At 44.5% G+C, this 26048-nt stretch overlaps 1 protein-coding gene across 4 annotated transcripts in view; it reads right to left on the minus strand.

Moving 5' to 3' along the window:
* gphnb (gephyrin b) overlaps positions 1-26048 on the minus strand; it is a 94019-nt gene that overhangs the window by 13382 nt on the left and 54589 nt on the right. Inside the window, exons 9-13 of one of the 4 annotated variants that reach the window (XM_041958142.1) lie at positions 18987-19021; positions 5868-5895; positions 5706-5762; positions 2643-2685; positions 1006-1143 (exon numbers count right to left, since the gene is read on the minus strand). In XM_041958142.1, coding sequence (XP_041814076.1) covers positions 1006-1143; positions 2643-2685; positions 5706-5762; positions 5868-5895; positions 18987-19021 — 301 coding nt within the window. Of the gene's footprint in view, positions 1-1005; positions 1144-2642; positions 2686-5705; positions 5763-5867; positions 5896-18986; positions 19022-20800; positions 20824-24655; positions 24675-26048 lie in introns of all 4 variants that reach the window. The other 3 variants (XM_041958144.1, XM_041958143.1, XM_041958145.1) reach the window with 3 other exon arrangements.

Here is a 26048-nt window from a genome sequence, read left to right on the forward strand (position 1 = left end):
CCAACTCCTGAAGAAAATAATCTGGATCTTTAGCTGCTCAGCGCTCCGCTATGTTCTCCAGATAATTGCTAACTTTTTCTGTCTGCCTTTTGGTGCTGGGTAGGTTGTGTAGAAAAAACCATCACACAAACAAAAACAGAGCTAAAAGACGCTAAAATGCTCCATTTATGAAATTTGTCCGTCATTAAACCGAAATAAACTCAAAGATGTGGAAATGCTCATCAGAGCTGAGGGTGTGTGGAAGTGCGTCCTTTTTCACACACTAATCCAAATTATATATTATATATACAAATATATACATATATAAATACATTAAAATAATATATTTTTTTCTAGCTTTCCATCAGTTTGTGAACAAAATTTTAATTCTACAAGACAAGAAAATCCCAAATAAAACATAATAAAAGCTGTAAACCTGTAATAACCTTAGTGTAAACCTTGATAAATTTAAAATTTGAAATCCTGAAAGTTCATAGTCAGCATCTACTGTATTCTCTGGAGTATTGTCTCAGAGAAAAACAGCAGTAATTCTTATTGCAAAGGAGTAAAGCTACAGTCACACAATGGATGCAACTTTGTGTACAAGGTTGAGGGAGGATCCAAAGAAATTACGTCTTTGTGGCCCAGTGGTAAATGTAAATGACACATGGGTCATGAGGAAAGGTTTGTTTTTTTATGTATGAGCCCTTTCAGTCAAGTAAAATCTATGTGAGTGACACCGCGGCATGCAGACAGAGACTGCTGATTCAGTGAGGTGTCCAGTTGTGGAGCGACAGCGTTTAAACGCTGTCATCTGGACTTAGCGAGCGCACGTTGCTACATCGATCTGAAGGGGTGACACCTCAACATCCCAGCATGCTGAGTGGCTGATGTGAGCAGACACAATGGGAAGGCAAACTGGAGATGTCAGTTGGCGAGATTAACTAATTTAGGGCACTTAAGTGGGTGTGAAGACGATTTGCTGCATGAAAAGAGTAAAAGGAGCCGAACATGTGTCCTCCTCACCTCTGTAGTTGATGATCTCAGTGCCCAGGACGGCGGTCATCTCCAGCACAGTGATGAAGGCCTTGTCCATGGAGGTGAGGGGGAAGGGGGACATGCGGTGCCTCCGGGCCACCTTGGTGATGTCCACTGCACTGTGACCTGGGAGGACATGTGACATTACATATACTGTCATGAAATTGTCAGAAAATCAAACTGTATCGCAAAACAATAACTCACATTTGCTCATGCACTATTTTCACCACAACATGAATGCAGACCCTGGCTCATATTGGATTTTTAGGGCCAATATTTGAGATTATAAAAAAATCTGAGACAACATATCAGTTGATTTTTAATTTTTATTTAAAAATTTTATTTTATTTATTTATTTTTTTTTACCAAGATTGCGAACTTATTACCTCTTTGACTTTTTTGCATTGCAATTTGTTGCTACTTATTGGCCGACACAATTAACGAAAATCTGTAACCAGTAATGAGCACTTAATTGAGGCGCTGGACACTTATGAATCGTATTTTTCGGCATCAAAAGAATTGGACTTTTTAGCATTTTTAGCAAAACAACATTTTTTTGTTTTATTGCAGTACACAAGACCCAAGCTGTAAAATTGAAGCCTGGCCCAACCTCAGTCAGAAAAACTTGGGTCCACTCCCTCTTTTTAGCATTTTAATTCTTTATTTAGTTTGAAAGTTGAGAGGAAGACAGAGGGGAGGGAGGGAGGGAAGGAACAACCCTGCTGGGACTCAATCCCGAGACGGTGGAGGCAGGGAACTGAACCACTCCACTATCTCAAAAACAGTATTTTAAGAATCTTCTTTTGGCCCAAGAGCCACAGGAACAGAAAAAAACAAAACAAAACAGAGAAATTCAAACTGATCTGAGCGCACTGGGTGCGCAGCAGTAGCAGTAAAGGTCAAATTCCAAAACTCGGGGCACAGATGGAGCATATGCACACATGCAAAACATGCAACTTTATAAATAAACACATGTAATCAAATGCCTTTCCACACAACTGTCACCAAGATAACTGGATTAACGTGATTTATTTCTCAGCGCATGTACGTACATATGCGAAATAACACAATTTGAACACCACGAGGAGGGATTGGCAATAAATAGTGCTGTTTGTTTGCAGAAGCTGTGGAACCCAGCTGGATGATAGAGGTGCTCGATAGCAGCCATGTTGGTCTAATAATACCTCTCTAATAATTCCAAAGGTAAAAGGAACAAAGCAAGGTGTAACTAATATGTAATCTGCTCTCTCTCTCCTTCTCTCTTTATCTCTCTCTGCCTTGCTCTCCCTCTGCCTCTCTGCCTCACAGCGAAGAATAGGCGCTGCGCTTTGATTTCCCTTGACCCAATTTCTCTCCTTTAAACATACACTTACGCTTCCACAGCATATTCTGATGCTTAACATGAGGCTTAACAACCTCTGGCAAAACATCACATACACACACACACAGACGTGCAAACGCAACACAGCAGCCACACACAGCCAAGCGCGCAGACCATGCTCGCATTGTCACATCACATGCGCATTTAAAGTCTATTTATGCGTGTTTGAGAGCACACTCGGTGACACACGGATATGACACAGAGAAAAGAGAGAGTGCTCTTGAATTGGAAACTTAGTACTCACTTGATCTTAGGATATTTTCTTTGCTGCTGCATCGTGACTGCACCTAAAGATCGAGGGAGCGATTGGGGAGAGAGAGAGACGAAGGGCAAGAGGAGAGAAAGAGAGACAGAGAGAGGGAGCAGAGGTAGTGGTAATTTGAGATAAACTGGGCTGCTCTTTTGAGCTTGAGATGAGAAGCTGTTTATACAACAGTCAGAAGCATTGGCAAGAGCCGTGTCACACTACACTGTGCACTTTGTCCTGCTGTTGGGAGATGGCTGCATCTCCTGCATTGCTTTTATCATCACTCACTGTACACTACATCATCATCATATCACAGGTGATATTCACACTGATAAATGCACTGACATGTCACATCACTAGTAGATTAGAGCACTGAGAGGAATATGTGGACAAAGGCAACAACATACAGAGTGACAATATTGTATCACAAGGTCATAACAAGACGCATTAACTGTGCTACGGTGTAACATCAAATGTAGTGGAAATGTAGTGTCAAGTATAGATATAGAGTGGCTGTTCAGATGTGGTGCAGGCCGGTAAGATTTCTCTGGAAATCGCTGATGCTGCGCCGTAGCTGCACTAGCGCTTAGCTACTCGTAATCTATGGCGAGGTGGGGAGGAGAGCAGAGCGGGTTAAAACTGGGCTGAGCTTCCCAAAACCATCTACAGCTAACTGTACGGTTGTAGAACAAAAGCCGCTTTCTCACGTTAGCGCTCCTCGAAGTAAAGACCACGCTTCCCATAAACCCTGTTTCTTCCTGCCAAAAACAGGACATTGATGGGTGCCATCTCTGGAAGAACATGCTGGGGGTGGCCATAAAGGATGTGTCCCTGTTCCATACAACATAGTAATAGTGTGAAGTGAAGTATTTAATATATATTAATTGTCATTTAGCAGTATGATTTTGCAATTACAAGAAATCAGTGTTTTGTACAAACAGGAAATGATGCAGTAAGTGCACCAATCAAAACCAATCAAATTGCTACTCTGGAACGCCACCTCCAATTAAATCTAACAAAAAGCAGATTGTATCTCCAATGATTTTTCTCTGCAAAGCCAAAACTCAAGGCCTAACTACTAGCTTTTTCCTGAGCTTTCTACCATTATCACACAGTCTTCATCAGAGCATGGAGTTTGCTCAGTTGTCATGGAGACAGATTTGTTGATATGCAAGCTCAGCAGCCATCTTTCTTCCAGAAAGCTGAGGAAAAAGATAGAAGGTGGACTTTGACATAGAATTGTTTCTTCACCTTGCACAATTTTGACATTTTCTTCTTCCTACTTTGTGCAATGCATTGTGGGACAATATCATACATCAACATTTGACTCTATAATCAAGTAGTTTTATTTAAATAATAGTACATACTCAAAATCTGCTTAAAAAGTTATAATGGAGTTGGGACACAGCTAAGACGTGCAGATGTGATCAGATTTCAATCAATTTGCACATAATTTAAAGGGCAACGCAGATGATTGACGTCAAAAGAGAGCGAGAACAAAAAGAGGGTATACAGTTGGTAGGAGCGCTACGTGGACACATCAGCGGTCCCTTTTTCATCTCACCGCTGCTGTTAGAAGCTGCCAACCTCCTGGTGATCATCCTGTTTGTTCACGGTATTTATAGAAAACCAACATAGCTCGGATGCATTCACAGTACAGATGCAACACGGGCACTTTTAAAAGTCCTCGCGAAGAAGACGCTGTGTTACAGTACGAGCATGCTTTTGGGAAGCTCAGCCTCAGGGAATGAGTAGATAAGGGAAGGAGAATCACAAGTTTATCGTGCTACAAGATTGGCAGAGAATAATAGTATTCCTTTTATACAACTACACCAATGTAGCTCGGGGTGCAGTGAAAGCACATAAATCTAGCCAAAATCAATTCTGATGCCAAAATGAAGGCAGTTATTTATACTTAAGTGTCTGTTTGCTTTTGGCCAATTGTAAGTTGGGTTTGATTTGGATTTTGGTATAATTTAGCTCTCCTTTTCTTCTTCTTCTGCATGCTTGCTGGTCTGAGGGTCTATCTACCTTTATTCAGATGTGCTGACGGACATAACTAATTACCTGGTTGTCTGTCAGTCATGTTCTGTCTGTCCTCACCCGCTTTCCTTTGTTGCAACTGCTGCATCTCAATAACCTCTGTGTCCTGGCATTAGCACACAAGTTGGGTGTGGGCAGTGTGTGGTGTATGGAGAACCGAAACACCCATGGTGAAGGTGAAGGTCTCTCTACCCACCCACCCGCCTACCCACCCCCGTCTCCCCCCTCCCCTCCCTCACCGCCATCATAACTGGGCTAATACTGTGACACCACTGGGCACCAAACAGCCAAGGTGAGAGGGTGGGAGATGGGAGGTGGGGCAAGGTGGGTGGGATGGTGGAGGAGGAGGGATGGAGAGACAGAGAGAAAAAGACAGGTAGGTAGACAGTGGGAGGCAGAGGGTGGAGGGATGGCGGATCAGCATGACGTGGTCCCACAGCCCGGAAAGAAAAGAAACAAACAAAAACAGGAAGCACGGACTAGACAGACTTCACTAAACTACAGAGCCGAGACATAGCAGAAAGGAGGGAAAACAGGAAGAAAAGAACAAAAACAATAAAGACCACTAGAGCGGCCTGATGGCATCTACTTAACAGACATCCAGCACACCAGACATAGCTACTGAAAGCAGAGCATGTTAACCGGGAGAGACAGAAACAGAGATAGACAGACAGACGGAGGCAGAGGAAGAGAGACAGACAGAGAGAGTGGACAACAAGAGGACAGAACAGTGTGCGTGGGAGACGGAGAAAGGAGGAATCCTCACAGACCGGACGGAGAAATAGTGAGACAGAGTGACGAAAGTGAGCGACAGACAGACTGAGAGCGAGAGGGAGGACCGGTGGCAACAGACAGACAGAGAGACACACAGAGAAAGAGAGTGAGCGAGAGCTAGAGAGAAAGCTGGGCAAGCGAGGGGGGAGGGAGGGAGGGAGGGGACACAGAGCGGGGCGTTTGTTTTGCGCGCTCCTCGGAGGAGGGTGAGGGAAAGGCAAAGGGTGGGGGCGGGATAGTTACTCGAGAGCTGAAGGTCCTCCTGCGATCATCTTTAAGCCCCTCCAACCTACACTGGAGCTAGTGGAGATAAAGCATCGAATCACAGGCATCAGTGCATCTGTCCCGGCAACCACAACACCACAGACAGACAGACAAGACAGACGGACGAAGGGACAAACAGACAGACAGGCATCCACTACGACAGGCAACCCTAGCAGGAGGAGGGAGAGGAGCAGCGAGCAGAGAACTGAGATAGGAGGAGATAGAAGGAGAGAAAGCGTAACGGGCTTTCAGGCGGTGTAACGCACCCTGTGGCAGCCATACTGGAGGCCCTCTAAGCGCCAGAGCAACACCGAAGGTGAACAGCTGACGACATTTTGAGTTTCTTAAAAATAATTCTGCAGCAGAGGTTAATCTTTTGTTTTGTTTGTGACGTGCTGGAAGCAACAATTCGGCCAGCGATAAGTGTCATTATGTGTTGAGATAATGAAAACCGCCTGGTCACCTTTAAACTGACGAACTGATGCCGCCAACTTTTCTCTGCGGCCTGAGCATTTATCTGTGCAACTGTTGTCCAAAAACTATACATATAACTCATCAGTGAGCCACATTGTGTACTGGGATCCTTCAATACCATGAACACACACTGTACTTTATTCTAAGTCAGTCCTGCAGTACAGTCACCATCCTGCTCCTGTACATACTCACCAGTGAGCCAAATGCGTATTAATCCACAGCTGAAAATAGTCCCCAGCAAGTTAACATTTATTTATTCATCGACTCTTGGATGAGTAGATGTTTTTAAAAACCACAGTGCCCACATTCTTAAGGAAACTATTTAGCCTTCTTTCTTTAATGAACTTCCATATTTGTGACCCAGTTTTAAAGATTTATGGATTTTTGGGCTGAGTGCCACAGACAGCGTGGATGAATTCAGAAAGTAAAATATGCAAAAATGCCAGCTTTATTGTTTTCCTCCAAATATGACATTATTTCAAGTTGTTTACATGGGTGCCATTAAAATTTCCATTTTACATGACACTGAGCACAGCCCAAGTCACTGACGATGCCTCCCCCACTTTACTCAAAGTTTTCTTTCTGTATTACTAGTATTAGTAGCAAGGAGTGGTATGGGTTGTAAATAGATGGAGAAGTACATATTACACTCCAGGTAAATGAAATCTTTAACTTTTTGATTTGAGCACTTAGTTTGAAGACCACCTCCAATGAAAATCAAGTTTACACATAAGTTTATACATAAATACATCAGCATTCTGGCATATCAACTCTTAGGCGACCCTGTACAAGTCCCTGTTCTTCGCAGTCGGTTTAAGGGTCAAACAGGTATGGCTGAATTACTCCTGTACTACCTTTTGTCATTCTGTTGCGTGCGGCAACACCGAAAACAAGCAGAAGTTTGTGTTTGGTGAACAGGTTTCCTCGAGCTGCAGGCGAGCAGTGGGTGGAGAGAGAGGTGGGACTATTTAGATCTGTGCATACTAAATGAAGTCAAAGGTGTAAAGCTACATCTAAACCATTTTAAGGCAGGTAGGGATTTTTTTTAATGGAAAAAACTCATAAATATGTAATTTTGATGAACAGAGATGAGTTCTTAGGGTTCAATCAAGGCCATGAGATAATCTTGAGCTGGCTAACAATACCACAATGCCCAGAACTCAAGAACTCCTCACAATATGACTAAGACTGACCTAAATGAACCACACATGCAGGAGGCATTTGTGTATTGATTTTAAAATCTGCTATCTGTTCTTTCCGCTAGTTATTTCTGACATATTTTTGCACACAGCCTATTTTCCAGTGGACCTCCATGATGGCGCCAGATGTGACAGCTGGAAGATTTGTGCCACATCTGCACAGCCCGCAAATAGAGAGAGGCAGAGGGGTGATGGAAATTTAAAAAAAAAAAGACAGAAAAAGGACAAAGGTAGGGATTAAGGGAGCTAAATACAGCTAGAGCAAGACACACATCAAACTTGCAGACATTGAAAAGCACATATGAAAACTAAGGATCGACAGCTAGGACATTTTTCGTACAAGGTATGCCTTGCTAAAAAGGAACTGCAAAAGACATCTAAAATAAAGAAAAAAATGACACGATTAACGCATAGCAATTACATCAGAAGCTCACTACCTAGCTAGTGTCTTTAAACACACAGACAAAATAGGAGAATCACAAGTTTTCTGCTTCCTAGTCCAGTTTCACATACACCTTTATGATAATGTAGCACTAATCTGCTCTGCTATTGATGCAGTAGATAAACAGTCACCGTGAGCTAAGAAACAGCTAAAACCCTTGATGCAGTGTGGAGTGATGACACTAAGACTGACACAGGTGGAAAACAAGACCTCAGTATGGCAAAAAATAGCTAAGATCATACCATCAGAGAGCCATTGGGGGGGGACACATTGCAGATGGAGATGAACACAGTGGAAAAAGCTACAGAGGGGGTGGAGTCAGGAAGTGAGGAGAATATGTGGAGTGTAGAAGCAGAATGAGGTGTTGGACGTATGGTGGGGGAGAGGAGGGGGAGGCAAAAAAAAAAAAAAGCAGATTCAAACACTCTCACACTCATTTCTAATCTACCCTCCACTGCAATCCCCCCGTTAGTGGTGACCAAGTGAGAGAAGAAGAATGAGCTCACATGAGGGATGCAGATGTTAACATGCACGCCCCACACACACAAAGACAAAGCGGACTGGTTCAACAGGGTTCGGTTCAATGAAGTCCCAGAGAGCCACCGTGCGAGTGAGGATCCGGGCCTGACACCTTCACTCTTCTTAGTGGCACGTTGCAGTGTTCACACACACTCACACACACACACACACACACACACACACACACACACACACACAAAACCCAGTGGCCTCCATGCCAGAAACACTAATCACTCCACGCGCCAAACCCGCCGTCGCCACGGAAACAGCCTGACAACGGGTTGTCATGGAGATCTGCCAGGGAGATCAATGGGCCAGGGAGCGGGTGGCGGTGGCGGTGGCTACGGACACTGAATGGTGAGCGTGGCCAGTCAGCGAGACACGTGACTCAGGGGGGCTACGAGCTGCCCAGGGATGGGGGGAATCGATGGGGCCAATAACCGGCCGGCTGAAGAGACGCTCCAGGAAATGATGGGATGCAACCGCCGCGGTGCTGAGCTCAGCACAAAACAAAGGAGCTGTCAGACAAATTATGCAAAACGGGGGAGATTTATCCGTCCGCCGCGAGGAGGAGAGGGCTGTGACAGGGCAGGGAGACTCGTTTCAACCGGCTCCGACCGCCTCGCCCCACGGGACGGTGCGAGGGAGGGAGAGGGATGGAGCAGAGGACAAAACGCTGGAGTGATAGCGACAGAGAGGTAGAGGGCAGGACAAAATGCTACAGTGGCAATCCAGAGCCAAGTCCTCCTCCCTGGGGAGCGGAGGCAAGAGCCTGAGGGGGGAGAGAGGGATGGGGAGCGACAGCGGAGGAAGAGAAGGAGCGACACGGCCGGGAGGAAGGCTCTCCGCTGACTGCGGAGCACTCTTGGCTTCTCTCTGGCTTCCCAATTACTGCCCTCATGGATCATCTGTTAACCCAGAGACACGCTCGCGCTCAAACACACACACACACACGCGCACGCACGCATGCATGCACACACACTCTGCAAAAACAAAACACTACAACATCACCAGCCACTGATACACAAGTCACATCAAAAGACCAGATGGGCGATGAATGAGAGAGAATGAGTGCTGGTGGAGGTCGAGAGAGAGATAGAGAGAGAGAGAGAGATAGAGAGGCAATGGGGAGGAATGTTGCTGACCACTAAAGGTGGTGATACAGAGGGCAACTCTGAGGGCCACCAACACCATTTCTGCTTTATTTCTAATGACTTATCATCATGTTTAGTTTGGTTTTTCGCCCTCTATGTTGCCACGTGTACCACCACACTAACCTTGAAATCCTACATCTGAGTGACCTACGTGCTACACACCTCCCCCCTGTGCAGGTCTGTTGTCAGGGGAAGCGTTAAACGTGTGTTTGTGTTCGCAAACTCAACACTGACAGCCCACTTACACCCGGTGTTAACGTGCAATCTGCATCTGGGTGCATCACCTGCATGGTCATATCAGCTCACTGGCCTTTCTCATTGCGACCTGGTGCCATTAAGAGTTCTTGTCGGCTCATATTTGCCCACATTGTGATAGGATCCCAGTGTGCAAATTAATGGCAGGTCAATGGCAAAGATGCCGCTGTATGGGCTCTATGTGTGTTTCCTTTGGAAGCGGTCATCTATTGCTTTAAACATCAGGAAGAGGCCAAGTTGAGTGAACTATCAACTTCTTGGGCACAATTTTTTGCTTAAAGCCTCTAAATATGTGGTTTTAAATGGCAAAACTCAATTTAACATAAAAAAAAATCATTGCAGTATAATTCATTAGGAGTTTAACACTCAAATACTCAGCTTATCTCTTTCATGAGTGCTCTGGTTGGCCACTGCTAGCAACATACATGAGGCAAACCCATCCCATAGCTGAAGACACATTTTGATTCAAATATTGCTCAATCCGGACCACTTCCAAATGCGCTCTGGACTACCTGTTGCACCTATTCCCAATGCAGTGTCTCAGATATCCACGCACCAATCACACATTAACACCACCTGTAAACGGGCTCTGCGCTATCAGTGTCACCATGCTTAGATCTTTCGCACTGTGACATCTTCACTTGTCTGGTTTTTAACTTTTGTTTCTCTAATATCTCCCACTACAGCTTCACATGAGCCACTGTATATGTGTATTTTGTATTTGTTGTTCTCTGAGTACCAGTAGACAATAAACTAGGCTCCAGTGCTACATGCTAAAGGGGGTTGCCCAGTGCAATCATGTTTAAATTTTCAGGTGCCTCTCTTGCTCAGCTGTCTCCCTGCCTGTGTACATGTGTGTTGCCGTGTGCCACTAGTGTGGTGAGGTGCTATGTGGGATGCCAGTGGCCTGCATGCCGGTAGATAAGAGGTTGGTAGAAGGTTAGCGGGTTTACCTGGTCCAAGGTAGAGTACCTTGACTTGAGCGTGATGACCTCATCCAGGTGAGCCCTGAATTCTCTTCGTGAGGCCTGGGGGAAGCCACAGGATAGTCACTCACCTTCATGCCACGCACACTCTCACACATGTGCAGGCAGACAGGCATGCACACCCACTCCGATCAACACAACATACCAGTTAGTGGTGCTTTGAAACAGAACAGTTGCTCACACGGTCTCCTCACTTGGCACACAGACGCGCACACGCATGCCAGAACCAAGCCAGTACTAACCTGACACACATTCTGCAATCGGATCAAAGTGAATTTACAAAGAAAAAGATGCGGCGAGCGACTCACTGCAAAACACTAACCACCAACAACACAACAAAACCAAAGATGGATGAGTAACAGAGCCAGTTCAGTGGAGCGCTGCTACAGTGTGGACACATCCCTCTATTAGTGTGGGTTAAGAAGAGAACTCAAGTGAGTGCTTGACCCCTGGAGGGACCCAAGGCCTCTGTCTGACAACATGTGACCAGCTGAGATACAGGTTACCAGTAAAGGCACGAGAGTAATCCAGTTACAGTGACCTGTTTGGTATTGAACTTTAAATCCTACAGCTAAGAGCACAGTAATTGCATTACTTTCAGGAAGACAATAAATACTTGGATTTTTTTTCCCCATAATTTTGCCATTATGAATCCAATCCAGAATGAGGTACATAAAAATCCTTTAGTGATGGCACTGAAAATAGAGCCTGACTCTTAATAGATGTTTAGGCCAATATCCATATCAAAATTTGAGAGTTTAAAAAACAAGCCAGATAAATATAAGCTGATATTGTTTTTTCTTAACACATTTCCACACATGAACACATTTTTTTTTGTCTTAACTCGGCTTGTCACCAAGATGCAGTATGTGCTGAGCGGCACATGTCACAGGTGAAAAATGAACATGTTAGAAACTGAACACAAACAGCAAATATACCAGTAAAATTTAATTTAAATAATAAACTCACCAATAAAAGATATGAAGAACCACACAAATTCAACATAAATGCAAATAAGGCTAAAAAAATAAGGCTGCAAAATGAAGCCTATAAACCTTGAAAACAATCCAAACGGTAAGAAACTCAAAGTATGCTGAACAGGGCAACATCTTAAACATTAAATGACATACTGTTCAGTGCATTTGGCATTTCTGTACTGCAATTTCCAGCGGACATACTTGGTTAAAAATATTGTCCTGGCAGAAGTGTTGGTCAGGCTCTAAACATATTACAAGTAATGCATCTAAAGTGGTCCAATTGTGTAACCTGTTTATGAAGACAGGACAGCAAATGCACTACAATTACTTTTAGGAAATGAGATGATTTCTTATTTTTGATTTATAACAAAGTATTAAACGAACATTACCTCACACCACCTTTGAGGTTATTGTTTTAAAGTCCGCTGCCAAACCCTTTTTCAGATTTCATTACCGTGCAATTACAGATAATCAATGGATTCCAGTATCACAGTGGACAAGTGTCACCACTCCTCCACGCCCTTGCACTGACGCCATGTCTTTATCACTTACAGATCAGAGTCACTGGGCCCTGACCAGAGTAACAAGCACAGGGGAGCCGCAAAAGGCCTGCAGCACCACTTCCCGGGCCTTTTTGTCATTTACAAGCTGCTGTGTGTGTGTGTGTGTGTGTGTGTCTGTGTTAAAGAAACTGAGGTGTGTACACAGAGGGAGAGAAACGCACTTTGTTTGTGCAAGCAATATCACTTTCATTCAAATACATAATTCAAGCATCTTTCAACTTCAGTTCTGAGGTTGAAACGCAGTTGAGGAATATGCCAAGTGATGGAGGTTTGTGTCTTTGGGAGGGTGTGTGAGCGTGGGAACGAGACGAGGGTTAGATACAGTACGTGTACCCGAATGAGGGCAACAAGACATTTGACTACAAGACAAAATCAGAGGATAAAACATAACAAGACCACGTCCACACAAAAACAGAGAGGAGGAACAGAAAGGATTGTGGGTAGTGTGGAGAAAACCACAGAGAGACAGCAGGAGGGCAGCAGGCAGGACAGCACGCAACACAAGGGAGAAGACAGGACGTGTAGGCGGGAAGCAGTCATGCCAGGCAGGAAGTAAAGAGTGCGGTTGGAGAGGGAGGGAGCAGAAACTGATGCCATGATGACGGCCGTAACGATGCATTAGAACCCATGCAGGAGTACCTCAGCAATGCTTAGGGTGGATGAACAGGAGGGGAGCCGCGCCTGGTGCCGCGAGAGAGAGAGAGGAAGGGAGAAGAGAAGAGGGTTAACAGAGCCAAAGCCGGGTTGAGCGGGGGACAGAGGCACACAGAGACTGACAGGTGAAGCAGACAGCGCCCTCTGTCTTTCAGGAGGACACCTGCGTGGTGACAGGTCTCTGTGTGACTGTCTCAGATGGGCCAACGCAGCCAAGGGCATGACGGACAGGACAGGACAGGACAGATCAAGACAGGACAGGTCAGGACAGATCAGGACAGGTCAGGACAGCAGGTAGGAGTTGCATGGGTATTCACTCCCAGTCAGAACAATAGGAGAACAGGTTGAAAAGGAAACATCACACATTTTGAACACTGTGTCAAATGCAGCTTCAATTTACAAGCATAAACTTGTTTGCCGTATTCTTGTGACCTGATGGTTGAATGTCATCCACACATCCTCCGTTTATACACGAACATCAAAGCTTTTACTGCTCTGGGAAGACAGTTATGGAAAATCGGCGCAGCTTATAATGAGAGGAGGATCTTCCCACTGTGTCCTTTCACAGAGATCTGAATGACTTGTTGCAATGCCGCCACACAAATCCATTCTTGTGTATGTGCTCATCCTAATCCAGGATGTAAGTGCTTCTTGTAAACTCACACATCGGAGTTTGGAGGACATATGTACCATGGGTGACATGCTCTCTTGGTTGCACGCAGTATAACAATAAAATAAAGCTGCAAATAGACTCCTTTTCCTCGTGCTTCAAGTCCAGACCTGATGGAGCAATTTATCACAGCTTTCCTTCTGACATATCTTCAGATAACACCACTGGAACCAACTGCAATATCCCAGAAAACCTGCAGCTTTCCATTAGTATTCAGCACTCTGTTAGGTCATACAGTGAGCGGAAAATATACTGTACATTTTCCAATGGCTTCGAAGGTCACACAAATCCAGATCGATTGTGACTGATAAAGGATGCAAACCTCACTGCAACCAGAGTAAAAATAGCAATACCACAGTGCAGAAATGTAAAGGTCCTGCATTCAAAACACAAGTATCAGAAGCAAAATACGCTTAAAATACCAAAAGTAGAAGCGCTCTTTATGCAGAATGGCCCATTTCAGAATAATTATTGATGCATATAAATGTGGAAACATCACTTGAATGCTTAGGATGTTAAAGGTGCTAATTTTAATTACTTATTTAATGATTACATTTTGGATTATTAATCTCAATCTGCAAAGTAATTAAAGTTATCAAATAGATGTAATGGAGTATACAGTACAATATTTGCCTCTGAAACGCAGTAGGTATAAACTAGCAGAAAATGAAAATGCTTCAAAAAATGTATCTAAGTAAAGCACTTGAGTAAATGTTCTTAGTTACTTTGCATCACTGTAAGTAAGCCCTGCAATCAATGCAAATATCAATCATTGAGCCAAACTTACAACCCCTTCTTCCAATCATGCTGCAAACAGCAGACGTCTAATATCATATGTAAACCAGAAATCACATGGGAAATAAAATGAAGCACAAAATTGCAATGTAATTTAATTCTAGCACCCAAATGTATCAGCTATTACTGCTCTACTGGGGTGTACTGGTTGGAGTGTTTTCATTCATGCTGTGGTAAGGCACTTTTAATAACAATGCCTCCACCGAAAGGCACATGAAGACTTTTATTACCCACACTAATGAGGTTGGAGAGAGGTTATGTCTCTGCCTCTTTCATCAAGACGTTTCTGGAAGTTGCCCACAGATTTCCCTGAATTCTGCTGGACAGATAACAAATATCAGATTTTAGAGGCGATCGTCATCTAGAGCCATTATGCTGTTCGTTAACTGGTGGCACAGTCGTTCACTATGCCCGAGACGGCGGCTGTGCAGCATTTCATTCATGTGGTGTTTTGTCAAAATACCCAAAACAAAGATGCAACACAAACACGGCCATCTGCGTTGGCAGAGGTTTTTACTGGTCCGAGAGCCATTCCAGCTCAAAAATGCTGTATCACAGGGAAATCCTTCTAAAAATATCTCTCCTGTTACTGGCAAAATAATGGCCAGCATGAAAGCCAAGCTCACTATGAATTATCACTGAAGTCATTAGATAATTCCCGACCTTTCCTCATGAAACAGTAACATTTTAGATTATATAATAAATTGCCTTTTTTAAATGGGGCTGTCAAGGAGATGAGCACCCCATCCCTCCTAATTGAAATGCTGTAGATTCACAGTGGTCGCCTTCATCAGACTCACTGCTCAGATAATGGACACTGGCAGGAAACCGCAGGAGGTTACAAATTGAAACTCTGGAGTGAACTGCACAAGGATCTCCTAAATACTGCAGCAGCAAGGTAGCGCTCTGAAAGCTCCACTGGCCAACATCGAAAGACGCCCCACACACGAAGAGGACATCTAATTTACAGTATTCTGAAATTACCTACTTGTACTTGCAAAATCACTATGTGTCTTATTTTTGTCGTCTTTAAGTCTGCTGATGTCCACTGGTGTCTGCCACAGTGTCTTTTTTGATATTACCACAAGAGTGGGGTGTCAAATATGGACATTTTCTATTATGGCAATGCCAGCACTACCTGAGCAAACTTCAAACCATAAAATGTTGCATCATGCTACATTCATGACTAATAACTTGCAGTGTTTCTTCGCTGCCTATTGCTGGTGCATCACAGCCTTTCTCGATGCGTCACCACCGCCTATAGATCAGTGGAATAGTGTGGGTAGAGGGTTTCTGCTAATTTTGCATTCGTCATCTCCGCTGTGGAGAGTCAGAAATTGCAGACTCACACATGCAAACAAACCGGCGTGTGCAATTGAACAAGCAGATTTTAGGCAGCCGGCACGCCGCATTAGTGACATCTAATTTCGCCGTTACTTATAGAGACGAGCGTTTCAAGAGGCTTCAGGAGGCTCGAGCTGCTTGTGTCGATTTATGTTGTTTTGCCGGAGTTTGCATTTCCCAAATCTGCACAATGGAGGTGGTGAGTGCAACGTTAGCATTACCCTCAGTCAGAGTGGCCACAATAATTAGAATAAGATCAACAATTATGCAAAATAGGTGATTTTTCCTTCAACTGGCCCTGAGAAAGGAACAGCGCTGCTTTCTGTCTGCCTAAAGTTATCTTACAAGTCTTTTCACATACAAAACAACGATGTAACACACTCAGTCGTGAATATCTGTTATTAGATTACACATTCCTCATATCCAAACCGAATTATAGATTCAGTTTGATCAGCGTAAACATCGTTTGAACCGTATCACGCACTCTGACTGTGCAGGATTGCGATGAGCTGCTGTCTTTACTTGTCAAATTAAACTTGTGTGCTGTCAGTGCTTTAAACTGATCTGAAGTTTTGTGCTTACGTTTTCAAAACAGCGAGTTATTGAAAGAGAAAGCCGCTTCTCCGACGGCTCCCCTCAGAATAAATAAAGGTGGGGAAGAAACTGCGGCGGGGCAGGCCGGACGCGCAGTAACCACAGCTGACCAGGAGCATGTGCTGCGTGCTCCATCGCCCAGGCCCAGTCATTCATCACTGCCCTCCTATGGCCCTCTCCGTGTCTACATGTATTAGGAGTTAATGAGCTATTGAGTGAGTTGCCAGCATGGCGGAGAGTGAGAGCTAACACAGCTGATTTGACAGGGCCGTGTTATGCTTCTTCTCATCAGCAGCCCACATGGTGAGTGAGCACGCTCAGTACAGCTGGTCAGACAGTCTCATCCATTCCGTCTTGCCGCCTTTCATTTCCTGTCTGTCCTCTCCCCCTCAGCTCTGTCTGTCCGACTCTTCGTCTCTCTCGCCCGTTCTGTCTCGCTGTTCAAAGCTCTCTTGTACTCTTTCCATTCTCTCCCCGCCGCCCTCGAGGCAAACTCTCAGAGTCAGTGGGCGAGAGTAACTCGAGACAAATATAAGATCGCGCGCAGAGCGTGCAAACTTCACACGTACAGATGCATGTTGGTAATGCATGGAAACACACATTCAAACGCTATTTGATGTAGACATCTCCAGTATTTATCTTAATAATTAAAAGAAAAAAATCTAAAACAGCACACATGCTCTATGCACACATGAGCAAGCACAACTGACCTCAGCTGAAGCGATTCTGACTTAAGGCCTAAAGCAATATGACCCAAATGGTCTACGGGTGCTGTGAGCCAAATAAAGCGAGGGAGGGGGGCTGAATGTGTGTACATTAATCAGAGACAAAAAAGCACTCTCCTTCTGACCGTAGCTACTTTCATCTGGTCTCTGCAACAATACATCGCACATATTAAAACACATCCTGTGTTCTATATGGCCCAGCCATCTCAGCCATCCCTCTGCACCTGACATTCAGCAGGGTGGGAATCGTTCCTCACTGCTAAATTAATATCAAACTGCCTTTCCCGTCCAGTTATTGAGAGCTGTTGTCTCTCTTGTTAACAGAGAGGAGGATATACAGCCCGACGTGCATGCGTCTGTTTGCCCCTTGGCCACGTAAAGATTGGACTAAGCAGATTTTCAAAAAGGGGAAAAGAGTAGCAACCGCAAAAAAAAATATCCTTGTGAAGTCATTCTGTGTTGAGACTTTAAGGTATTATTTTCTGAAAAAATAAAGAAAAACTGTGCCTCAGACACCAGTCAACTTGTTTCATATATTTTCTAAAATTCTAGTGTAGCAGCATGTGTTGTTCTGTCTTATTCTAACATGCAAACGCTTCCAGGAAACAAGCAGATTTGTACTGTACAGGAAATTTTCTAATTTGATTTCTTGCTGAGAGTTATATGAGACGTTTGCTTCCACTTTTACCGCCAGCAGCAAATTATCTTAGCCTCGCACAAAAACTGAAAAGCAGTGGAAGCAGCTAGCCTGGCTCAGTCCAAACATACTAAAATCTGCATAAGGGCACCTCTAAAGCTCACTAATTACCACGTTATATCTTGTTTGTGTAAAAATCGCACCTTGTGGTTTTACTGGAGGAGCTGTGAGGTTGCCAGAAAACCAGCAGATTCCAGGAAGTCACAGCTCCCAACCAGAAACGAGCAATACTGTTAATTAGTGAGCTTTGGAGGTGCTGGTTGGTGTATTTTGTGAGCTTTGACAGAGCCAGGCTTGCTGGCTTCTCTTGTTTCCGCTCTTAGCTAAGCTAACAGCTGCTGGCAATAGCTTTATATTTACTGTAGAGACATAAGAGTGGTGTTAATTTTAAATATTCTCTCAAAAAGAAAGCGCTTAAACATACAAATTTCCGCAAATATTGGATTATTCTTTCAGCAAAATGGAATTTTCAGGACTCAGATGTAGACAGAGATGACTTGAAGAGGAAATGTTTTGCAGCACATCGTCTTTCAGATGTTTGGTGTCTGTATCCATTTCTTTCAGCAGGAATTCACAACTTTGTGCGGGAACAAAAGGCGTTAGCCGACCCCGCACGGATATATTCTTCACACACTGCGGGAACCTAATGTAGCACCGATAAAGCTGCAAATTTATCGCTGCACCTGACATATCGGTGGAAAGTCCACGGGGACGTCAATATCCCACCGCCTCTCCTCCTCAGCTGTTTAAAGCCGTCATGCATTCTGAAGGTGCTGCTCCCACACTTCTCCATCCATGCTGCCCTCATTACCATTTACAGTAGCGCTCCAGCTAAGCTGCTATGTTGGTGACTGGAGGGAAGCACATGATGACTCCAGGGACGAGGAAGAACAGCGCAGGAATCGGGATCAAGGGGGTTCTTATTGCTTTTTTACTGTCAGGCGCTCTGGATGAAAGCAGCAGCTAAATGAGGAAGGGAAATGTGGATGGAGAAGTGGCTCCTGTTTCCGAGAAGGTGGCTGACTGCTTGGCTTAAACACTGATGGAGTGTGGAGTCCTGGGAGATTGCTACAGCGTCCTCCTTTAACACTGCAGAAACGCCACAGCCACAATATCAGGCACACTTTATCCTTCCTCCTCTTCCTCTCCTGCTGCCCCCCTGCTAGTTTTAGCTAGTCAACAGTCCCATCGCTACATTACTCACCCTCCTACCCCCTAAACTCATCCGTGGCCTGACAGCGTACCTCCTTCAGGCATCATCATCCTCATCAGCGGCAGCACACACATGCACAAATACTGTATGTATGCAAGAGCACAAATTATATTTAAAACACACACTGTACACGAAATGCATCCACCCCCATTTCTACTCAGCTAATAATACAAAACCTTATTAAACAGGCACACAAATTACTTCTGCACACATACACACACACACACACACACACACACACACACATGCTCGAAACCTGTAAACATTCTCTCAGATATGCAGGAGGAAAGACATTACTTACCATCTTCTGCCTGGAGTCGGAACAGAATGAGCTCCCCGGCACATGCACACAAGAACACACACTCACTCACACACACTTTTACACACTCACTAACTGGGAGAGGGTGAGCGAGGGAGGGTGAGCGAGAGAGTGAGAGGGAAGGAGAGAGAGAGAGAGATAAGAAGGGAAGGCTGGAGTGAGAAGGGCGCACAAGAGAGCGAAAGAGCAGCAAGGAAATGCAACAGCAGGGAGAGACAATAAGGAGGAGGAGAAAGAGGAGGAGGGTATATAGCTGCACATACGGCGCTGCGCTAAATCATACACGCATGACTGAGGTCTGTGTGCGCGCATGTCTGTGTGTGAGTATGCGTGAGTGCATTTCCCATGAGCTTCCCATTTCTGTGGAGGGAAATGACTCTCTCTCCTCACGCTGCCTCCTCTTTCTGTCGTTTTCACACTGATTTGAGATGATGGAGTCTGGGGTGGGGGTGGGTGGGCGCCGGCTACGAGGTGAGCTACCGGACTCGTCCTCGGGGACAGACAGATGCACACAGATAGGCGGACAAACAGACAGAGAGACAGACTGCGCGGCGCAGGCCTCGCAGGCCGACCCGTCCTCCGTTTCCTGTGTGTCCGCTTCCTTCGTTTTCATTTATACCCATCTCCCCTTCCCCACCTCCCACTCCCTCTCAGTCCCTTGTCCTCTCTAACTCATTAGCTCTCCTTCCCTTTCTCTCTCGTTCACTCCCTCCCACTCCTTGTTCCTTCTCTCCTTCTCTCTCGCCTTTCTTTCTCACTCGCTCCATAATAAATCCTCCACACCTCCAGCAGGCCAGGAGATGAGGAGTCACTTTTATGAGTCTTGCTGCACTGAAGGAGGACAATAACACATATCTAGCAGTCACACACACACACGGCAACAGACACACAAGCGGTCAATACTGTCAGGTAAAACCAAACGTGAATAATTCCAGCAGAGCACAAAGGCATATAACAAGTCCTATCTACCGTTTCCACCGGGGAATAAACCTGTAAGGAATGACGACACAGGCTGTAAAACAGTGGCGGAGCATCACACTGCGCCAGGCCTCAATGTCCTCATCTCGGCAGACCAACAAAACCATCCAGCCACACGCTCGCTCGGTGTAGTGCATATACACACATAAACACAGCACAATGTCATGGAAGCAACAAAGAAAAGACGTCAGAGCACGAGAATTCAGTTATAATACCCATACCCATATTACCATACTTATTTAGCATGGCAAAAAGACTTAGCATGTCCCAGTATCAAACGCAGGATGGCAAAAACCCCAGGACGTCCAACTGCGCCTGGTTGCGTTTTGCAGCACGCAAGCCAGCATTCCGTTCTGGCTATTCTGCCCCACAATCCTCAGCACAGCGGAAGGTGACTGAGCTGCTGGGAGCATAGAAAGGCTTGGCACCTGTTTCAAATCACACACTTTTTTTCCTTTGCCCTTACAAAGTATGTACGTCTAATATGCACACAAATGGGACGTACCATTTCAAAACATTGCATCTTGAACTTTGACCCTCTCACTCACACATCCATTGCAGTCCGTAACACAAAAAGCCTGCAGCAGACCCTGCAGCCATGTTTGCCCTTTCCTGTTTATCTAATTTTAGTAAAAACCACCATTAAGTGTCTTGTGCTGGACTCTCACGAGTCTCCAGAACAGCTATAGCGCACCTTGACATAGATTCTGCGAGTCTGACAGCTCGACTGATGGATGAACGTCATTCTCTCTCAGCTGGGATGAGATCAGGTGACTGCAAAGGCCACAGCATCCGATTCACATTCATACTATCTCCAGTGCATGCAAGGGCGACACACACAAACACACACCCCACTCTGAGTCTTGACGACAGTCTTCCTCTGCAAGTACAAACACTCACCAATCAGAGGGTAGGCCAGCAGCGTCTTTGTAGCCTGAGAGGTGAAACAAGGGGCACAGCACTCACCTCTAATTACGACGCTTAATTGCCGTGAGAGCAGGAATAATTGAAAGCGAACCTGATCTCTTTGAGCTGGATGGAGGAAGTAACCACACACACTTCTGGCCACCTTTATCTTATTTTCAAAACATTCATGTGTGTGTAACAGGTATCCTATAATTATCTCCCCCTGATATTATATCATATTTACTCATGGGGGAAGATGGAGGCATGTGTTGAGTGTGAATGTGTAAAACATAAATAAACCTGAATGTGATCATTTGCTGTAATCCTTTCTGCCATTTACTCAATTGGAAGTACAAAGACAATATATTTACTGTTTAACCTAAAAACCTTCATTGATTTTTGTAAATATCTGCTTATTCTGAGTTTGATGCAGCAACATGCTTCAAACAAGTTGGGACAGGAGCAACAAAACACTGGGAAAGATGTGGAACGCTCCAAAAACACCTGTATGGAACATTCCACAGGTAAACAGGTTGATTGGTAACAGGTGATAGTATCATGATTGGGTATGAAAGGAGCATCCTGGAAAGGCTCAGTCGCTCATGAGCGAGGAGGGGGTGGCTTTCAGAGTTGTATATACAAAGTATGGACACTCAGACATGTGGTGAGTGGTGTAATTAGACTTCCTGTATACGCTTCCCCAGTCAAAAATAGACACAAACACTCGCAGCAGAGGTCCTTGACAGCGGACATTAGCACCGCCACTCCAGTAGAACACACCCTGCTTCACCCTCACAGTGCGAAACACACACAAGTACACACACACTTTCTACTGTACTGTACAGTGATAGTTATGGACAGCAAAGAGTCGTGTCCCCTGTGCCGGTCCGACTCGCAGGCGGAGAAGCTGCCGTACAGGCTGTAGATCATTGATCCGTCACACCACAGCCGGCTGATATGACATTGGAACAGTGCACACGCACACAGCCAAGGCATAAATCATTCATCTCCCTCTGTCTGATCACTCCACTCTGCCAATGATCCTCTGTCACTACTCATTTGCAAGTGATGATTCTGTGATCTGTGCACGGATCAGCCAAACTGCATGTGCAAGTGTTTTTTTTTCCTTGTTTCACACACCATGCCTGTGGCATTTGTTATGAGTGCTGTGAAAACCCTGCAAGGGACACATTACCATTCAATAGCCAAGCTTGTACTTGTGACTTTGAGCATCCATTGAATCTTGATAAACCAAATGCAGAATAGAATCAAAACTGTGTGATTGTAGCTCATGATTTACTTTAAGCACCATGCGGGTAAAGATTTCCAACATAAAGGAAAAATTCAGAGTATTGCAGAAAAGATTGATCAAATAATGTATTAAGTCAGAAAATTAATCAGCAACATTTTAAATGAGCTATTGATCGTTTAGGTAATTCATGACATTTGCTAGTTTTGGCCTCTCAAATGGCCTTGCTGCTCTTCTCTGTTCACTGTGAATTAAATATCTCTGAACTTCTGATAATTTTTTGCATATTTTCTGACACTTAATAGATTAAGAAATGGATTAGTCGTAAAAATACCTTTCAGATTAATTGGTTGTGTATATAATTATCACTTGAGGCCCTAGTTCAGATCAGATGAGTCAATCATGGAAAAGCATGCTAAATTTAACAACATTGTAGTAACACACTAGTAAACAGCACTATCTTATCTAGCAAACCTGCCTAAACACACCAAAAGGTTAGAATATTTTCTAAATTATTTTGCAGTGATATGGATTATATGGTTTACAGGTCTGGTCTGCATGCATAAGGTCGCCTATTTGTACGTACATGTGCATGTTAACATGGTCGCATTTTGGCTCGTGGCACTGACCAGAATGGCAATATGCCCATGGTGAAGGTCACCAGGAAGTGGCGTGGGCTGAATTGCACTACTGCACTGTGACTCATTTCCCACAGTGAAGAAAGAGGACTTGATTTCCATAAGCCTCGGCCTTGGCTCCAGAGCCATACATCAAGCCATTAATCAAAAAAAAAAAAAAAAAAAAGCTACAGGACCAGTGCAAAGTGAGGCGGTGTCCTCTACGAGCACAGCCAGCACCTCACAGAGTTTGTGCAAAGGCACCATGAGAGAGCGAGAGCGCTGAATACTTTAATCAAAATAAATGCCAATATCAGTCAAGTTGATGGGATGTTTGGAACAGTATACAACACACACAGAGCATAAATAATGTTTGCATTTGCAGATGCATCAAGGTGAAAGCTCTGATGGAAAGGGGGGAGCAGATGAAAGGGCAGCACACAGGCTTATTATTCTGAGCACTAAATTCACATTAAAACTTGATTTGCTAAGTCTTATATTGACTTATTAGCAACTGACAAAGAGAAAGGCGTTCAATAAGTGCGACTGCGTTCAAAAATCTATTTTCATTTTTGTCGTTTTTTCTTCCTCTCCCACCTCCAATAGCTTGTTCTTGCTTTTTTCATAGACAGCAGGGAGAGGAGAATAATCTCAAAGTGTCTCCACGTTCATGCTCGGTTTATCTGAAGTACTATATAACCAATTCATGTTGGTTTGCAAATGGTTTGTAAGAGCAGCCAATGGGTGTCGCAATATCACATCATGTGATGAGTTTTTGTCATATTTTTCTTCATTGGTCATGATGCGATTTTACTCATCACCTCCACTGTAGAGGCCTCTCCAAGGCCAACATCAGAGCACAGACCTTCTGGAGCTTTTGAAAAATCTTGAACTTAAAACACTTTGAGTCCGACCAAGACAAAAAGCGCTCCCTGGAAATCTGTTGTAGCCAACAGAGGAGCAAAAAGCAGAGGTTCCTGCCCTTTTTGGCTTGAAACCCCTTCAAATGAGCCCCTCATCACAGGCTAGGGCCTTAGCATGGACACAAGCTGTCTGCAGTTTAACCAAAAGGTGAACCAAATAGAAACTTTTTTACAGGCAGAAATGTTCACTCTTTCTTTTTATTAACTGTCTTATTGACTTCTTGGAGCATTTTGACCTCCAGTTTAGGTTATTTAGGCCGGCTAATAGTCAAGAGAATCTGTAACAAACTATGGAACTATAGTTAAAGCCTTTGCAAAGTGTCATTTTTGAAGTTGGCAGTACAGGCTACGTTGCGTATTATTGTAATAAACAGAGTGAAAGAAGAAGAAGTCACTAGTAGGAAACAAAATCAGTTGGCAACCACCAATAAACCTCAAAGAAGAAGAAGAGGAAGAAACAAATCAAGTGACTTTGGCCACATACGAGAGAAAAACGAGAGAAGAAGATTTTTTGACAGCAAAAACAGCTTCTTCATCTTCTTCTTCATCTTCTTCTGTTGGAGCTGAAACAGCTGATCATGCAAGCTAAATATTGGAGTCAGACCTTGTTCGGAAAATGTGTCAACCTTTTCTAATGCAGTACTTCAAAACACCATAAAAATACACCGAGGTGGACGAACATTTCCCTGTGTCAACTGTCAGACTATTCCTTTACTGCACAAGCGTGACTGGAAAATATGCTTTGAACTTTTAAAATAATCCCACATCTCTTTGTAGACACCCATAAACCAACAGCATGTGCCAGAAAAACTAAACACACACAGACACACACACACACACACACGCACGCACGCACGCACACAAACGCACACACACAAGAAAAAGCATGGATGTTCTTCCATAATGGCATTACCTGGAAAACAGGAAGTGGTATTTTTTTTGTAGTTGCGTCTGAGCAAACCAGCGCTAATAGAAATTAAAACCAACATTACTCTAGAGAAAATACGAACAGGAGACACACACACACACACGCACACACACACACACACACACACTGTCAACCATCCTCTGAGTCAAAGCCCTGTCTCCCATATGCTTCATTAATCCAAACTCACCATTACATAACTGTGCTAAATGCTCACAAGAGTGGAAGAGTACAACTCTCCTCCCTGTATCTTGTGCAGTGCATGTGTGTGTGTGTGTGTGTCTGCGTGCGCACGAGTAAGAGACAGTGTGACAGAAGAAGAAAATCTGGTTCCATGAATGATTGCAGAGCTGCTCAGTTTGTAATCCTTTTGTATCTGCTTGCGTTTGTGGGCTGTGGGCTGTGCGTGCAAGACACTTTCTCCCTTCAGGATGACTCTGTGAGTGCAAATTTACTGTATGTGCGTGCATGTGTGTGTGTGTGTGTGTGCGTGTGTATTCCCAGTTGTTGCTCTGCAGATAGACAGGTTTGGACATCAGTTGTGAGTCTGTCTCCTCTGTGGTCTCGAGGCGCACACACACACACGCTGGCTTTACACCTAACAGCAAAACCTCCTTCAAACACACACACACACACGCACACACGTGCCATCACAAACAACATTTTCGCACAGGTTCAAAATTCACTCACATCAACACAGACTCTGCACAGTTAATTGCGTCTTCACTTTTGCAAACACACACACACGCACGTCTTCCACCTGAAAACACACACACGTAACTTGACAAATGCTACTTGAGCTGGAAGTGCTGATACACGACCTGTGAGTGTATTTATGCATGTTTCTATTTGGCAGAGAGCGCTTTCTTGCTTGCGCTTTGCTCTGTGAGCCGTGGTGTCGAGCCCGTTTGTATGGGAACCGCAGCAGCGGCGGCGGCGGCTCTGGCAGTGACAAGATTAAGACCTACTCCATACCATCTCCTCTCAAAGCCACCACGCAGCGCTGCCAACAAGACCCAGCTAACAAACTAAAGCAGCCCACAGTGGCACATGAAATGCATCAGCGAACAGCCATTCTGGCTCCGGCTCCGGGGACATTGTGTACATACTGTCGGCAGCCGCTCGCAACGTGGGAATTTCAAAG

The sequence above is a fragment of the Chelmon rostratus genome, chromosome 18, assembly GCF_017976325.1.
Source record: "Chelmon rostratus isolate fCheRos1 chromosome 18, fCheRos1.pri, whole genome shotgun sequence".
In the NCBI taxonomy this organism is placed as follows: domain Eukaryota; kingdom Metazoa; phylum Chordata; class Actinopteri; order Chaetodontiformes; family Chaetodontidae; genus Chelmon; species Chelmon rostratus.